General features: G+C 39.9%; 1 protein-coding gene across 1 annotated transcript in view; it reads left to right on the forward strand.

Moving 5' to 3' along the window:
* Positions 1-19,449, forward strand: part of chchd6b (coiled-coil-helix-coiled-coil-helix domain containing 6b) — a 58,561-nt gene that overhangs the window by 25,128 nt on the left and 13,984 nt on the right. The window contains exon 7 of the mRNA XM_068315493.1: positions 16,673-16,805. Coding sequence (XP_068171594.1) covers positions 16,673-16,805 — 133 coding nt within the window. The remainder of the gene's footprint in view (positions 1-16,672; positions 16,806-19,449) is intronic.

Below are 19,449 nucleotides of genomic sequence, written 5' to 3' on the forward strand. Positions count from 1 at the left end.
TACTGTGAATTACCTTTCTAACACCATTTTCTGAAGAATGAGCAGTTTGCTGTACTTCATATATTGCTTACACAAGCCTATCATAGCGTAAGCCAGTTTGTGAAATACACACAATTCACGAGGTCAAGGTGTCTGTGATAATTCTGCATATCTAATTGTAATGCAGGTGTTGTGTGACATGTTAGGAAATGAGAGACAAATAGCTATGGTATGCAGGATGGACGTGGATCAGCAGACAGATGTCTTCTGCAGCCACCTACAACAGTTGAAAATGCATTAGCAATTTTGTGTACATAAAAAGTTTGTGTTTTTGGGATACATTGATTATCTACCAATTCAATATATTATGACATCTGTACACATCAAACTTTTTTTCTGAGAAAGTGACATAATACAGAGGTCATTTTTAGTGTCCCACAGGACAAATTGGACCACATCTTTTGACATCTGAGGTATTTTGAGCGGAAGTGATGCAAATAGATGACATTGTGTTTTGGTTGGTAGCAAGTTCAGTGATTTAAATCCACCTGAGGATATGAAACTTTTCTGTGTGAAGTTTGCATGTTCATGGACATTCTCAATTTATATTTAGAGGTTTGTCCAGGGTGTACTTTGCCTTCTGCTTGATGTCCACGGTGATAGACTCCAGCCCTCTCTACTGGGTGCTCTCCAACAGATAGCAGACTTAGGTCAGGATTTAAAATTTGAACCTGAACTGCACCATGTTTTACAGGCTCGTGCTTGACATGTTTCCAGATTATTTAACTATCCTGGTCGAGAATTACCTGCTTGGTGTGGAGCCAGACTCAGAGCGGTCCCACATAAACCTGATGTAGCCAGCATCCTCCATCCTTTCTGTCGAAAAACATGAACAAAAGGGGGTCAATTACTTATTAATTATACAATAACAATTGGTCAAAATTTTAGTTTGATTTACCCAATCTGAGTTTCTGTAAAACCCAAGGTCCGTGTGAAATCATGAATTAAGATCGCCAAGAGTTTCTAAGCATTTTGAATGAATCCTTTGAGTTTTTCGCTGTTATGACTGAAACACTAAACCTTTAAATCTGTCATTATTAAAATCAGTTAAGATTCCAGTATGCGGACACAACACTCAGTGTCTCACTTTGTCTTGTTTATTCCCTTTATCTAAATATACTGCCTTTTTTACCCTTGTCATAGGAGGCATATATGGTTACTGAAGTTACAGGGTTTAACAGCTTTATTGTATACCACAGTACAAAATTTTGTGGTTATCATACCATGACCATTCTTTTATTACTATTTTTATATGAAAGATGAAAGGAGACTTTTCGCTGCACTTCAGCTGCCTATCAGACAGCACAATGGAAACCACTAACATACACTCAGCAGAGGAAATGGCAGAGAGAAGCAAGACAGATGTCACTGGTCCCCATCCAATCCCAAAATGAAAGTGAAATCAGTAACGTGGGGCTCATTATAAACCTGTAAAACTGGCTAGGATTTTTTTTTGAAAACAAAAAAAAAAGAAAAAAGAAAAAGTGTGGGCCCAAAGCGGCTGCTAAACGAGAGGACATATCCAAGTTGTTCACCTGTCTTTACCAACATCGTCCCTCTGTGTAGATCAAAGTAAAGTATGTGTCCCATTCAGTTTTCTGTTGCAACTATAGAGAAACAGCAGGGATCTTCTCCATGCTGTCAGACACTTAATAACATTACGAGCCTGGTAGAAGGAAAAACAAATGGCTTACATTCATATGTATTACTTCCCCATAGGATTACGTTTTACAACTCTAATTAAAAGAATAGATCCAGTTTACATCTTATAAAATACTTTAATACTTTTATACTTTAATAAAATGCACTATTGAAGCCATAGTCCTTATACCTCACAGCAGTATCTGCCCTGTCTGTTCTTTCTAAGCTCAGTGATTCTCAAATAGTGGGGTGCGCGCACCAAGGGGGTACGATGAGGTGGATGCGCAATTACACTTTATTCTGATAAAGTGTAATTGCACATCCACTACAGTAGGTGGCAGTGACACTTTCACATCTACATGTAATGGACCATTAACAGTAATTAACAGAGCGTGCACAGGGAGTACAGTATTTACTCCTCTGCTATGGTGTAGGGTGTAGGGTTATTTTTCACAGAGCACATGCACGCCCATTAACAGACACACACGCACACACACACACACACACACACACACACACACACACACACACCAAAGAGGTTGGCGGATACAAAATGTTTCTTCTTCCTAGGAGGGCTTAACAAATAACAGTTAAGAAACTGAATTAGCTGCACCTGAAGTTAAAACCTGTTTTACATAGAATACATTCTAGACCCTGGGCGGCACGGTGGCGCAGTGGTTAGCGCTGCTGCCTCACAACACGGCGGACCCGGGTTGGAGTCCCACTCTGTGCGGAGTTCGCATGCTCTCCCCGTGTCTGCGTGGGTTCTCTCCGGTTTCTCCGGCTTCCTCCCACCTCCAAAAGCATGCGCTTCAGGTTGATTGGCCAGTCCGAAATTGACCATAGGAGTGAGTGTGTGTGTGAGTGGTTGTTTGTTTCTATGTGGCTCCGCGGTACACTGGCGTCGTGCCCGGAGTGTCCCCTGCCTCACGCCCTGAGACTGCCAGGATAGGCATTGGCTACCCCGCGACCTGCGTTAGCGGATTAAGCGGGTTGGAAGATGAATGAATGAATGAATGAATGAACATTCTAGACCAGGGGTCACCGAATGGCTGACTGCGGTCCTGATTTGGACTGCATCATGGTTCTATCTGGACCTGTGACCACTCCATTACAAATTTACGAGAGTAAATTTTCTTGGCACATTTTTTCTGACGGTCGTGGCTACAGACGGCGGGCATTGTTACTCCAGTTAACACGGTAGTAGCGCCACTTAGTTCAGCCAATCAGATTGTTTACCTGCTCTGTCAGCACACCTGGAAGTGAAACAGCTCGCTACCACTACCGCTGTGGTGGTCTCTGTCACTACAGATGACAGAGACCACCACCTTCTCTTTTTCCACCACCTTGTCATGGTGGGAAGAGAGGGGGGCTGTGCCAAACAGTGGGAGCTTTCCAAAACAGTCGAGGTGTGCTCTGTGCACACCTTGTGCACAAGTAAATTACTGGCAGGCCACATGCCCCTTTCTCTCATGATCTGTTTGCATTTTTCCCCCGGAAAATTTATAATAAATGATAATGTGGACATAGGGACCTGCTATAAGACACAAACTGGACTTGGGTTCGGACCTTTTGCTAAGAGGAAATTTTTATTACCGGACCTCCATGACTTTTAATTGAATACCCCTGTTCTAGACCCTGTTCCTTTTTTCTTCTAATTTCTTTTCAAACAGAAAAGGTAAAAAAAAAGAAGTTTTGCTGTAATAATGAAGATGATTAGAGGTGTTTGTGTTACAGTAGTAGACTATAGATGAATCAGTTCTTTTACTGTATGGGGTTGATTAGCCACTTAATAATCAGTTTGACATTAACATCATGACCTTTCTTAGTTCATTATAAACATGCACCTAACATAATTACATCCCGCAAAGCGGTGACGTTGATGTATTGTAATTGTCAGTGTTTGTATGTTCGTCTGTCCGTACACCAAATATCTTCACAACTGTTGCAGATAGAAAGATGAAACAAAAAGCACATTACTCGGGCGGAAAACAGGATGAAAATGAGCTGACGACCTTGACCTTGAGAAAACTAGACCAAGGTCAAATTTCAACTTTTGTAAAAAATTTTGCACATATCTCAGGAACCGGATAAGATAGATATTCGAAATGAAAGGGGTTATATTCAGGGAGGCAAGGGGATGAAAATTAGATCACAACCTTGACCTTGAAAAACTAGGTCAAGGTCAAATTTTCAGTTTTATACCTTTTTAGGTACACATCTCGGAAACCTGGTGAGATATAATCACAAAACAAAGAGCAACATTTTCAGGAAGCTAGAGGCACAAAAATGTGATGATGTCATGAGATGTTGTAGTCTCTGACTGCTTTGTCTGTATTGTAACGACTGGTGGCTTTGGAGTCATGGTTTAACTCTTTTACATGGTCCAATTCTGCAAATGAAAAACAAAACGGCAGGGTATTGCAAGAAACTTGCTCATGTTTCATTCAGTACTCAGCCACTTCCATACCACCAGTGTGTGTGGGCATTGTCAAAGTTACAACCTGCTTCAACACTGACTCTCACTCCATTTTGGATGGGGACAGATCTCATATTCAAATTAGTTCAAAGGCTACTTTTCCCTTTACTTTGAGAACTCAAAACTGACGAAAGTTGGTCAATTAATACTGAGCTCTTATATTCCACTGTCATTTTTACATTGTAGTTTCTCATCTTTTGATTTTCTTTGACACTTAAAACTTTTGTTTTTCTACCCTTTCCTCCCCTCAAATTTAAATTAAGGAATGAGGAACAAATTCTGTGGATCCAGATTTGTCATTGTAAATTCAACCAAGAGGAATAATAGAATTCTAAACTCTCCACAGTCTCATTAATATATGAGCACATCACTTATTTCCTAACAAGGTGGGAAATGACTAAAAGTCATTGTCAGTGTCAGATTCCAGTTTTGCAGTACTCATTACTTTTTTTCCCTTTTCATTTTTACAAGGTTTTCTAAGCTATTTTCTAATCCGTTCAATATTTTTTGTAGCACGGCACCACCTCACCATAATATAAACTGTGACACAAATTAAAATATTTTAAAAATCTGTAAAAGTAAATGTGTGAATGTTATCATTTTGTTCAGTAGTGTATTGTAGTTAAGTGTAATAACATAGAAACTAGAGCATTCTGGGTTTATGCACAGCATAATGGGAAGTGACCTCATGTACTGTATAACAGTGCCATCCTCATGCACCAGGCCCATTGAGAGAGCACACAATTTAAGTCCAAAATATTGTCCTGATGATTACATTATTGAAGGTTTTCTGTCGTCCGTAGCTGCATGGAAGAGGTTAGAAGATCATTTCTGCATGATTTTACAGAAAGAGGAGTGTTTTAATCTTCTACTGTGTGTCATTTATTTTTTATAAGTACACTAACATTTTTCTCCCTTTCTCTATCTCTGTCAGACTCGCAGCACACTCTGTGTTGGGGCAACGTACACTCGTCATGTTCAGTTTGGGCAGTATTTCATTGTGCTTTGGTCATACTGTCATTTCACACTACACTGACCACCCAGTAATTATTCTATTTACCTACAGTGGAAGGGAGGGGTTGCAGTGGGGGACTGCACCACGGTCTAATATATTAGGTACTGTAGCTTTAGGGAACTTAAGTATGTCTTTTCATTCTGGCTCCAATTATGGCTCTGAGATAATTTTTTTCAGTTGTCTCATTCTCTTGGGAATTTTCTTTTGTAGCTTTGTCTGCTTCATTTGCTTTCCTCAGCCTAATTTCTTTGGTCGTCCCACAGAAAAATACAAATATTTGTTTTGCTGTTCATCCATAGACAGAACACATAATTTGGTGGTGTACAAGGTGATGTGACTTTTTGATGGATCATGTTGACTGATTATGTTCCTGGATGGTGTGTAAAAGTCAATAAATTCACCTTGAGGAAGTTGTTGTAACTGAGTGACTTTGGTGGGAAAAATAAAGTAAAAGTTAACGGTAGCAAAATGCGAGGTGTTGTCGGATGTGTAGTTTGACTGCAGTGGACGATGGAGCAGCTCTCTGTTTTTGCTGATCAGCTGTATACTGGGACAAGGTTTGAAAAGCAACTATAATTAGCTAGTGGATGGAGTACAGGAAAATCAACCCTATATCCCCATTTGAAGGTGCAGAAGTCAGGTACGAAAGAGACACCACAATGATTCAATCTCTGTTATTTATTTCCACGTTTACTTGCCACAGTATTCCCAGAGTGGCTTTTATATCCGAGCTATGATTTGAGGACTGACACCAAATGGTTTGAGTGTAAAAGTATGAGCTGACAGTTAGTATTGGGACTACAAGATGAGAAAGTCTTGTGATTTTCTGCAGTAGAAAGTTTACACAAAATATTTTGCTCGAGTTTGGACATAATCAGTTCTTATCAAGGGCCATTTCCAACAGGCTTAGCCCAACTGCATGGGGCATTTTAGGACTTTAGAAAAGTTAGAGTCAGGGCTTTTCCTTAGTTTAAATTTAAAAAACTATCTAGATATCACCAAAGCACCTCACCTCAGGGGACCAGAATATTTCAGTGCACTTTAGATTAATATCTAAAAAATCATTACTCATGTTAACCTCATGAAGCTTGTTGTTATTCAAGTGTTGGCAAAGACAGAAAGTGAACCAAAGCCTTTTTTCATGTGGGTTTGCTATATTTACTTTATTCTCTGTGTATGTATATATACTGTGTATTTTCTCCATGCATGCATGCAGCTTGTCCAATTTGTGAAACAAAATAGTAGTCATTACAAGAGACAGTGTATAGATGGTTGCTGTAAAGCGCTTTGAGGAATCGTTAGACTGGAAAAGCACTAAATAAATACAAGTCGATTTACCATTCCATTTAACATGACAAGACTGCATTTCATCAACGAACGTAAATTAGTTGCAGCACTGACTAATATATTGCATTTTTCACCAATGCATTAAAAAGATTTTCCTCATTTAATCGAGATATTTCCTTCATTATATTAATGTGAATTTTTGTGTGTATAAGAATGTGATTATTTGCCATTACTGTAAAATTACAAGGCTTGGCAGTAACTGGTCTAAGAGCATTGTAGGATCCCTTTGATTCACTGCACATCCGGGGTCTGTTTGTAAATCTATTTTCCAAATGCACAGATTAGGTTTGCTATCAACTCATTTACTTGTGTCATAATCAGAATGAATCAATTTAGAAAACATGTTTTTGAAGTAGGTCACAGTGTGCAGTGCAAGGAAAAGGTGCTCTCATTCTTTTGTACTTTCACTACCTGTTAAGTGGCCACCCATCATGCTACAATCAGAGCCTCTCTGCACTGTAAAGACAGAAAACCCACACTTTTTATAGGTTAGTAGGTGGAGAAGAAACATTTTTTGAAGAAAGACAAATAAAAAAAGAAGGCAAGCAACATTTGAAATGCTTTAACAACTTTACCTGAGCAGAGTAACACACAGAAGGTTGTCGTGCCATGCAGTTCCAACTATGACAAGAGATTAATGTCTCACCATGCATCACCCATCCAACCACATGACCTCCTGATTGCAAAGTTATCACAACGAGAGGACATGCACAAAAACATGTTCACATATCCCCTTATCTTGTTCTGGTATGCCACCTGTTTAAATGAAACACTATACCTTCTTATCTATTTCTATATGCTTCCATCAATTGAGTTTGTTGTGGATCAGGCAAAAGGGGTGCAAATTGTCTCACATTCCTATCTCCACAAGGCTAGCAAAGGTGTTATAAATAAACACGTATGCAGGTTTCTCATACTTTATTTACCCTTGTGTATCAATTTTTGAAGCCTTTTACCAAAAAAAAGTGATTACTAACCAATGGTGAATGAACAGGTTATGAATAGCAAGTAATTTCTTACATTTTCAAATACAAAGATACTGATTTACAATAACATTTCCAATAATATTGTTGACTAAAGGTGGCAGAGATACACAAAGCAGAGCAGGGAGTCAGCGTGGCTTACTTGTGCTCATTTCCCAACCACAGTGGAATGATTCCTTTCCCATCTTTATGCACTAGGAAATGGCATGAAAATCTGCAGCCCAATAATATGAGCACTGATCTGGAAGGGAGTGTTTTTTGTCTTTCCATTGATATTTTTTTTTTGTTAAGCGAGCGGGTTTACCTTTCCAAATATGTGAGAAAATCATTTGATTATGGTCTTTAAAAATGACTGTAGAATAAAGCGAGGTATAGCTTGAAACAAAAATGAGAATTTGTGAGCAATGGTCCGTCATCTCAAAAGCTGCCCAACAAAATTTTAATAACAAAGCTTTTGTAGGGTCTCTCTTGATGTGTGCACTTTTTTAAAATCTTTTTTAAGGCCTATAGATTGTAGTCAATTATTATGGACGTAAATAATCATAGCGCCTGAGTTTGTTAGTTTTCAGAAAACCCTCACAGACTTTATGGGGCTGACACTTTTATTTAATGTAATGAAGAATGTCTTTCATTTGAAATATGATGTTGTGAATCCTTATTGAAGTATCATAGGTGCTTGACAAAGCTACTCTGAGATGCATGCTCTGTCACTGCTTTTGATCTAACCCCATCCATGACATATTTAATCCTCTATTTCCCTCTCCTCCTGTAGTATTTATAAGCAAATGTATGATACCATGGCTGCTGCTTGGGAGCCCAAATCCTTGTCATCATGTCACAAACAGCAAACACAAACAACACCAACTTTGAAACACAGAGAGTAATGAAATGCTATCCTGCTACTCTATTCCCCAATGTCATGCTTTGCATTCTAACAGAATTGGAGCTTTCCTCATAAAAGCCAACACACTACCAAGGTGAGACAAAGAATAATTAGAAACTTTAACGATTTCAGCCTTGTCTTTCTCGCTCAACTCTGCGTGTTATTTTATGCAAAACTTCCCAGGCAGAAAGCAATTGGAGTGTTATTTTGCTGCTTCTTCCTGCAAAACTTAGCAATCAAATTAGCTGGAGCGGCTAATGTTTTTCTATTAAGAGCTCACCTCTAATTTGAGTCAAACAAGGCAGTTGGTCCAAATTAGCAGAGGCAATTTTCTGCCTCAGATTCCATTACTAAAACACTCCAGCTATCAGAAAGTTTCACTTTTGGAATTATAGAAAGTTTTTTTTCCTTGACCCATGATTATTGTTGTGGATTATTACCTGTCACTGCTGTTATTTCGTTCTCCTTGGCATTAATTCATAATGCCGATCAGCTGTCGATGCAAGTCCAACATCCTCATCAGTCATGTGATTTTTGATCTTGTAACTCTTGCGGATGTTTTCAATCTGTCGCAAACATCACTGTACCCTGTATCAAAAACTTCCATACTATTTGAAAAAAACCAAAAAAAAAAACAAGCTAACATCTTGTATGAACGTTTCCACTCGCGTTAACGTTACAGTTTTATGACTATGTGCCCTTAGATTGTGATGACCTGTAACTACCTGCTTAGTGTTTCAAATGAATTGCATTAGCCTACAAGTGCTAATATTCAGGCATCATCCTGACCACAAAGTGCCGCAGACATAAAATGCAGATTGAGACAGTTGCCATGGGTTACTGTTTATCCATGCAAGCTGCAACATTATTTCTCATTTAATACGCCGCTGTCACCTTCTCTGTCTCTCTCTCTCTGAGGTTGTATTCACTTCTCTTTTCATGAATATTCTCCCTGCCTGTTATTTATTTAATCCTGTTTCTCCACTCTTCATTGCACACGAAGCAGACACACACACCCTCACACTACACAATGCACTTATGAGTGCAGAGAAATATCTTCTGTGTACACTTTATCTCATGCACACATATTGGCAATGCATTTACAAACCACGGTTCACACACTGGCACACACATTTGTTGTGTGTTAGTCGATGAAGCTAATTCATATATGAAGAACTTATTATTTTGTAATTGTTTTGAGGGATGGTAAGAGATGTGTATATTTGCATGAATGAGCACATGCATGATTGTGTACGTAAATGTCAGTTGTTCAGCTTTTCAAAATAAATAGTCTTGTTTCACCATGTCACGTGAAGCTGTGTTTCTCCTTATCAAATTGAACACTTATTATTTCATTTTAAAATCAGGTATTTGATCATTTTAAATAATTTATATAATATATTCTGTCTAGTGTCACAAAAATGGAGCAGATACTGTGATAGTATCCTTGTTTTATTATGTCCTGTTCAGAATTGCCTCTATGCCGGATTTACTGAAGGCTCCCAACGAAAACTGTAGGATGATCAATATCCTGCTGCTGTAGATACATGGATCGATGATCGTTCAGGTGCAGTTTCCTGTAGGACTGGCAAGTCATCCAAGATCTGGTTGGGGCCCACAGTCCCAAGCTTACAGAGGAGCTGAGGCAAACGTCCTTATCGCTCCCCAGCCTGTTGAAGGAGCAGATAGTAGCTGTGGGTGGGTCCTCTCTTGCCATTTCTTCACCTACATCCAGAAAAGATAAGAGGCAGCAGAAAATCAGGGATCTCAAAGGCCTTAATCAGTTTCTTTATTCACTGAAATTCAAGAGCCAGACCATTTGCAGGGTAAAGCAAACAATTAGGACAAGCATTTGTTGCAACACCACTGACCTACGAGATATCTACTTCCTGTTAGAGAGGTTGCTGTGCTTTACCTGCAAGGACTAGTTCCTCAAGTTTTGTCACCCTAAATAGACTCTGTGCATACAAGGGTAGCTAGTGTGTATTATCAACTTATCTACACCATTTGTCAGATGAGGACAATGCCCCACCAGTGTGGAGCTGTGGTTTGCTCACCCAGACAACTGCAATTACAAAATGACTTGTAGCTTGATTCTCTTGTTTCGTCTCCTGTTGTCTCCTTTGATCTGTTCTGATTTGTTCTTATCTGTTCTCTTCTACTTTGCTTTAATTCTTTTAAAGCCCCCACCACAGGGGACATATAGGATGTCTGGGTCCATCTGAATGTACATACATCTTAATGTAATGGGATGTGGACTATGGAGACTTTATTTGTCATATCTGTTTTGTAGGAGGCCTAAGGGCACACATCTCATTCTTGTTTCTTCATATGTAGAAACATTTGATTTTCATGTTAATCTGCTTATATTCACAAGGTTCGGTCTCTACACATCTCTTGTAAACCTGATGGACTGAACTTAGGGAAATTTAATGGGTGATTTTTCCAGAACCTAAATGTGTGTTATTTCGGGACTAAATTCTTCTGATTGATTGATTTTATGTAATCACGTAATCTACAGTGTAATCATGTTTGTGCATGATTGCATTCTAGGTGATTTTCATATTAATTTGCTCACATTCAGAGTATGGTTCATCCTCATCAGCACAAATTTAGTCTTTCCTTTGGAGGGGGCATCTCTGTCCTTGGACACACATCTCTATAGTCTGTTTTTTTCCTTTCTCTCTTTTGTGTTATGTTCAATTAACCTCTATTGTTCTATTCTCCTCTGTTCCACTCTGTTTTATGTGCATAAGTTATGTCTCTATGTGTGTGCTTCTGTTGTTTGTGTGTACGGGTATCGTATGGTATTCCAGTCCTTCCAGTTATGAGTTCTGTCACAGCAGCAGGTAAATTTCTACAAGCAACAAAGCAATCAAGGATTACCCTCATGTGGGATTTGCATTCGCTATCTTTATGTGTTATGTGTTTTTGTATTGAAGTGGGTTTTGGGTGTGAAAAGATTGTGTTTATCCCTCCACACATGAACTGTGTAAAAAAGACAAAAAGAAAGAAGGTTTCACTTAGATTCCCAAACTGCTAAAGCAAAGCTGAAAAAAAAACCTCTTCTTTGCTCAATAAGACACAAAAAATAATGTTGCTATTGCTGCCATTACTGTGGTTTCAAGTAATCCAAATTTCAAGGTACCACTAGCCAGTAATTGTTTGTAACTAAACCCGCAGTTGACATTTAAAATCAATAATCACTGTTCTAATCAATTAAAACATTTTTATGCATGAAAGCCTGCAATCATATCTTTTTCATCAGTGCCAGAGACAAACTACAGGTTTATGCTTTAGCTACGCTTAAATTAATGTTATCTTGAGAGCAAGTAAATTCATTTTTCAGCACCTGAAATATGAGGGAAGCTTGTCAGCAAAACATTTTAACAATCATTGGAAATTAAAGTAGAAACCCATATTGTTGCAGATAACATTTGTCAAAGTTAAGGCCCGCAGGCGAGATCTGTCCCGTGACGAATTATTTATGGCCCGCCGGATGATTTTTAATTACTATTAGAACAGGTCCGCAGGGGCACATCGGCCCGCTGGTGTTTTGCACCTACCAATACTACATTCCCCACAATGCAACGACAACGGAAGTCAGTGCAGCACATCAGGCGGGCTTTGGTCTCATTGTTTATCAGCAGTCAGAGTGGAGGTTGAATTTAGCTATTCCCCTCCTCAAAAATGGCTAAAAGGAAGGTGAATGCTGAGAGCAGGGGGTTTCAAGCCAGGTGAGAGTCAGAGTACATGTTCAAAGAGGTAAAGGGTAAACCTGCTGAGTTCTGCAGAGTTTGCACGTTTCATCCCCGACATAGTGTCCCAGCTGGGCATCCAAGTTGCTCAGACGCTCTCTATGTTTTGCAGCACAGACGTGTGTGAACAACTGTTCTCTCTGATGAAGCTGAACAAAACATCACACAGGAGCCGTCTGTCTGATAAACACCTTCACTCAATCCTGAGGATTTCCTCAGCTCAGAGCCTGACCCTGAACATTCATGAACTTGTACGGAAGATGAGACACCATCAAATATCAGGCTCAACCTCAGAAAAGTGAGCATCACAGAGCAGTAACGTATATTCAAGCAAGGCGCCGTCCCCTTTATAAGTTGCTCTTTGGAGGTGCACCATGAAGGAGCTGTTATAGGTCATCATTTCAGTATGTGAATAACGTGATTATTAATGATCTATATTTTTGTTCTTTAATGCACTTTCAAGTACAAAACACGCTAGATGTTCTAATGTCATGTTGCAGTAGATGTGCTGCTATGTTAGTAGTGTAAAATAGTAAATGACCTCATTTTCTTGATTATAAACATTTGTGTTTGTAAAATTCAAATTGTAGGGCAGGTTATGAGTTAATGTTAAACAATATGGTTGAGGGAATACAGTAAAACTTTGGAAACATAATCATGTGGTCACAACCAAGTCATTGAATTCAATTATATATATATATATATTTTTTAATTTTATATACTGGTTTGATCCCCGAAGGGAAATTAAGACAGCACACTCTAGCTACTGATTACAAACGCATGCATACATGTGAGTACAGGCCCCTGTATCACACACACACACACAAGGGGGCCTGTAGGCATGCAGGGGAGGTAGAGTGGCAGGCAGCTCCTTCTTGGTGCGCCTCAAATGAGCAATTTTTTTGTAAAGGGGACGGCACCTTGCTCAAGGGTGCCTCGGCAGTGCTCCGGAGATGAGCTGACACCTCCCACTGTCAGCTCACCTCCGGGTATATTTTGGGGGGGGCGGGAGCGGGAATCGAACCGCCGATCTTGAATCATAGGACGACCTGCTCTACCGCCCGCTTTACCACTGAGCCACTGCCGCCCCATATAATAACTATTAGTTTAATGTGCATTCAATGTAATAACTAATTAACTCTGAGATCTTTCAGATCACTGTAATTCATATTACAAAAAAAAAAATTGCATTTAAATTTGGATGTGTCTTTGAAAATAAACTTAGAAATTTGTTTAAAAATTGATTTCAGTGATTTAATTGTAAAACCCTTCATAATACATTTCTAAAGTTGTTTTTATTACAGTGTCTTCCTGTGTTTCGGTAGTAACACATTTGAGGTGCGAGAAAACATTTCAAGAACAGACAAGGCATTAATATGTTAAATTTGAATGCACCTTTTCTAGATTTGTACCATAGAAACATGGCACAATTTATGTATGGACAAGATTTTTGGAAAAAAACAACTTTTAAAATGTATCTCCAACTCTGACCTTCGCACAAATTCGGTAGAATTGCCAACATTTATTTCAGTTGAATGGACTCGGGGAAAATTGCAGATAAGAGACATGAGAAAGGATACAACTGCTTTGATTTGTTTTTTATTTTACTATTTGAAAGCAGTGATTGGTAGGATCATAGAGCAGCACAATAATTTTTAAAGAAATTTGCACAAAAATGCATTATTATTGTGTATTCACCACATTATTATTGTTCATGTAATAATGCATGCAATTTCATTTATACATTTATCTTGATATTAAGAAACATGTTTTGTTTTTGAAGGACATTTACTTTTTTGCTGTTTGCCTGTTAAAAAGGTTTCCTTTTGAAGCTACTGAAAGAGCCATAAGAATAAGCCATAAGCCATAAGCCATATTGTTTTATTTATTTAATCATTAAATAATATACACTGTGTTAGCTCTTGGTTCAATAGGCTATTGAACCAGAGGGTAGCGCAGAGGGTAGCGTTGTCGCCTAACAAAACGGTGGGTCTGGGTTCGAGTCCCGCTCTGCGGAGTTTTCATGCTCTCCCCGTGTCCACGTGGGTTCTGTCCGAGTTCTCCGGCTTCCTCCCACCTCCAAATTGCCCGTAGGAGTGAGTGTGCGTGTTTGTATGTCTTTGTATGTGGCTCCATGGTGCGCTGGTGTCGTGCCCGGATTGTCCCCCGCCTCACGCCCTATGTCAGCTGGGATAGGCTCCAGCTCCCCATGTACCCACAGCGGCGGTACATGGAAATGAATCAGAATCAGAGAATCAGAGTCTTTATTGTCATGCTGACACACGTTTACATATGACCGTACGAAATATGTCTCTGAAGGTCCCAGTAAGCCCGGTTGATAAATAAGATAAGTTAAGAAAAGATAGGTTAAAAATGTAAGATAAATAGGAGAACAGAGAAAAGTTAAGAATTGTAAAGTGTAAATTGAAAAGTGTCTGAACAGCAAAATCTATTTACGGTGTAGCAGCTTAAGTATGTGGGAGCTCCATCTATTGCCCCATATCGCACCAGATCCCCGTGTGTCTGTGGTGACACTCGGGGCGTCGTGAGGGTGACTACAGAGCACCACAGGAGTTCAGCTGTCTAACAGCCTCTGGGAAGAAGCTGTTCCTCAGCCTGGTGGTCCAGCTCCGGATGCTCCGTAGTCTCATGCCTGAGGGGAGGGGTTGGATCAGACTGTGTGCTGGGTGGGTGGGGTCTCTCATGATGTGGGCGGCCCTCCTTCTACACCTACTTGCATAGATTTCTGTGGTGGTAGGTAGGCCACCCCCTACAGTCCTCTGTGCAGCCTTCACAACCCTCTGCAGCGCTTTCCTGTCTGCTGCAGAGCAGCTGCTGTGCCACACAGTGATGCTGGTGGTGAGGATGCTCTCCACCGCTCCCCTGTAGAAGGCCTTCAGGACAGCACTCCCCAGTCCAGCATGCCTCAGCTTCCTGAGGAAGTAGAGCCGCTGGTGGGCCTTCCTGAGCAGGTAGGAGGTGTTACAGCTCCAGGTGAGGTCCTCAATGAGTTGAACCCCCAAGTACCTGTAGCTGGAGACCACTTCCACAGCTGCTCCTCCGATGTGCTGGGGGGGAGGGGATTGTCTCTTCCTCCTGAAGTCCACCACCATCTCCTTGGTCTTCCCCACGCTGATGCATCACCCTCAGCCGGTGCTGAGGGTGATGGGGGAGGAGACCGTGTTGTTGATCCTGACAGTCTGTGATCTGTCTGCCAGGAAGTCCAGGACCCAGTTCCCTGTGGTGGCAGACAGTTCCAGCTCTAACAGTTTCTGCACCAGGGTCTGGGGGATGATGTTGTTGAACGCGGAGGTGAAATCCAGGAAGAGCAGGCGGATGTAGGAGTCCTTGCTCTCCAGGTGGGTGAGGGATGTGTGGACCACAGAGGAGATGGTGTCGTCGGTGGAGCAGTTCCTCCTGTAGGCATATTGGTGGGGGTCCACCGTAATGTCTATGGAGTCCTTTATGTGTGCCATGACCAGCTTCTCAAAGCACTTAATGACTATTGGGGTGAGGGCCACCGGCCGATAGTCATTCAGCTCCTTCACCGAGTGGCGTTTGGGGACTGGGACGATGGTGGCAGACTTCAGGCAGCTGGGGACCGTTGCTAGCTGCAGTGAGCTGTTGAAGATGTCTGTTAGCACCTCTGCTAGCTGGTGGGAACAGTCCTTCAGTACTCTCCCTGGCACGCCGTCGGGGCCTGCAGCCTTGCGAGGGTTAATCCTTTGCAGGGTCCTCCTCACATCCTCTGTGGTCACACCGAGGGGTGTGTCGTCGGGAGGGGGTGTTAGTTTGGTGCTTGGGGGGGTGAATGAATGAATTAAATGAATGAATGGACCAGTCCGGCCCTTGGCGTGTAGCAAATTTGTTTTTCTGGCCCTCTGTGTATTTGACTTTGACACCCCTGTTGCAGATTCTCATTCGTCCAGATCACAGTAATCCTTGAATCTGAAGCAGCTGTTTCTGTGTTTGGTTTGAAGACACTTCACCTCAACATCTTCAAACCCTCTTTGGAATGAACCTTCAATAAAGAAAATATGGGAGGAAATGTATTACTACATTAAGCATTAAAAGAACATCACAATGCATAGCAGATTTTCACTATTGTGTTAAAGATATCCTGCTGTTTTCTCATTCCATGCTTATTTTTCGTAAACTGGATTCATTAGTAGCTTTATTCTTCTTAAATGTGAAAATCAATTCAGTAATTGTCCTACAGAATTTTAGTTTTTTCTTTTCACTGATGTCATCACACAAAAAATATAAAAGCAACACAAGAAAATGTCAACAAGGGGGATGAAACATAGGAGCTAAATATCTAATAACTAATTTATTATATCTTCATACATTCTCAAACATATAAAACATATAGCAGCTCCTCTGTTATGAGACAAAACAGATACTCTTTTGAATAGGCATTACAGGTAAGTTCAATATGATAATTGTAAATGAGGGAACTGAAGACGCTCTCTTTTGTCAGTTCTATGTTATGAGTGACCCTCTTCTCTGACCTTTGTTCCTGTGCAGATCTCGGACGACTGCACCTCTGTGCACTGACCTGCAGGCCAAGGTGCTCCAGTGCTACAGAGAAAATCCACAGCAGTCACTGCACTGCTCCAGCCTGGCCAAACAGTACATAGCCTGTGTCCAGCAAGCCAAGGTACATGATAATAACACACAATGACTGGGTGTGGGAGAATTGTGTTGTTTCATATTGATATTTGTCTTGTTGGTAGTCAATTTGTGTGAAGGTGTAGTCTATGTGTGGTAATTAACTTCTTACTTTTCTTCATCACTCCTGGCGTTCCCCTTTTAAGGGACACACTTGGCCAGAGTCTGGAGAACAGCTTCCTTCCCTTTAAAGACACTCATTCTAATTCGGTGGCAGAGGGATGCCAATTAATTAGGCAGACCTGGAGGGAGCATGACGGCGACACTGACAGTTAAACAAGGAGTTCAGAGATGAATAATCCCATAATTTCCTCATTAAAAAATCTGTTAACTTCTGAGGATTATAATCTGCATGTCCATTCCTTTGACACTTAAGGGACTATAAATCAATGGGACTATAAATCAATCATGCTTATTGAGCACCAGGCATGTTTTGGAACTTTCTGATAGGAAGATTACACTGTTATTAGGGTATTAAAATCACTTTTGGCATTCAGCTCTTTGAAATTCATTCTGCTTTCTACTGATGCTTTTGCAAATAGAGTTCAGACCCTATGCTTATCTGCAAAGTGCTTATTTTACCCAATTTCTCCATCAAAACAGTAATGAATGGGGCAATTTGCACATTAATATTGTGAAAAAATGTACTGATAGGGCTCCAAAGGACATGAAAGGCACAAAACAACAATTGGTGAATCTGGCAGTTTAAGTGGTTGATAAAAACAAGCCAAAGGCTCATAATAAAAGCAATCACTCTTTTTAAGCTGGTTCAAAAGATCCATCTGCCAGTGGGATGTGCTCTTTGGCAATAGCAGTATATGATTGTTTGTACAGTCAGCCCTTTTTGTTAATGCTCTCGCCAGAGGTATCATTTAGGGTTATCTTGGTCAGTCCATCTGTGAGTAGCAGGGAATAGGTTTGTAGGTTTCATAATGCATCCATAGCAGTTATTTTGCTTTTAATACATATTCAGGCACATTTGAACTTTTCTAATGCTATGCATTCTGCTCCTGTTCTGCTATGATACATGGCAGTGGGGGGTTTTTTTCAGTCACATGGGCATCTATGTCCTTGGATGCAAATTTTCAAAACTATATTAAAACTATTTCTTAATGGTAAAAAACTGAGTTAAAGTAGTCCTTATTGGACAGTAGTAAAGTTTATATGCAAATATAGTGCTTATGGAGTTTTGTCAAAATCAGCTAAATAAAATCTGTAAAATAAAATGTAATGAATGATTGTGGCTCAAATTCCTGCAGTTGGGCGTTGTTAAACTGTTTTGGAAAAAGAGGCCTCATTGTGATTTATTCAGTGTGAGAGTGTAAGAATGGGCTCATCAAGTATCTGCAGTGCTGGTGAGGAAATGAGATGCCCATCCAAAGGCATGCATGGATGGAAAAACTTTTCCATCACAGCTAAACCAATATGCAATATTTCATTCACAAATTAAAATGTGCATAAAAACTAGTGGATAGAAACCCTCCTAGTGCTTTAGAGTACAAACACGACTTGTTGTCAACAAGAGACTTGACACATCATTACACACAACTTTGACTGCTTTGTGTCTCTGAACTACAGTATATTCATATGCTAAAAAGTTTGGCAAACAAAGTCTATCTGAAATTCATGTTCAGTTCTACGTATTGTTGCCTCTCTGAATTTGCACATTGTTGCTCTCTTACTTTAAATCTTACAATCTTGATCCAAAACATTTTGCGCCTGACATCATGTCTGTCTAACCTTTCTTTTTTGGGATAATCTCACTGATGAAATCTCACTGTTCAAGAGTAGCCTGTACTCTTCTTTTAATGATAGTTGGATTTTCAGGTTGACCTTTAAGACTTCTGACGAGTGCCCTATTCCAAAGTCAAACATAAAAAAACATGTAAATGTTACAGTATCTAAGATATAAATATCTACATTTAAAAAAGCATATATTTAAATGTCATTTCAAATTACCTACATCCAATATTATATTCTTGACTCCTCTCTTATCCATCTCTGTTGTTATTATCTGCTCATTTTAAAACTTTGATGCTGCTGTCACTGTTGATCCATCTCGTTTCCTCCTGTTCCCGCTTCCATGTGTCAATCTTTCTATATTTAAAGCCTCTTTAAGCTGCCTGTCACTGCACACTTTGTCACTATAGCTAGTGCATTAGCTGTGACACACAATGCTAGCCAGTCTCCGTTGATGTCTTTATTAAGTCTCGCTAACATCAAACGTTCTACATCCCATGTTCATTTTTATGTAAAGTCACACAACCTGGTCTCAGACCTGCTGTTGTCTTTGATGATGATAACATATTTTCTAGATAATGTCAGTTGCCATGGTTTGCAAGAACTCAAATGAAATTTTGAGATTTTTTGTTTGAGCGGCTGTGGCGTTATACCCAGAGTTTAAAACTCCCTAAAAGTGGATGAGTGGAATTTTCTGCTTCAAGAGCCTCTTGTGTTTCCTCAAGTTGAATAGATTTCTTTTATTATTGGTTGGTCAGACTGCATTGCAATAAACCAAATGAAATAGATTTAGATTTAGAATTTTGACATACTTAACATAAAAATAATACTGATACTTACTGTTTAGTGTCTGGATGGTAAAACTTAATAGGTCATCTTCAACACAAATAATC

The sequence above is a fragment of the Antennarius striatus genome, chromosome 5 (genome assembly GCF_040054535.1).
Source record: "Antennarius striatus isolate MH-2024 chromosome 5, ASM4005453v1, whole genome shotgun sequence".
NCBI classification, from domain to species: domain Eukaryota; kingdom Metazoa; phylum Chordata; class Actinopteri; order Lophiiformes; family Antennariidae; genus Antennarius; species Antennarius striatus.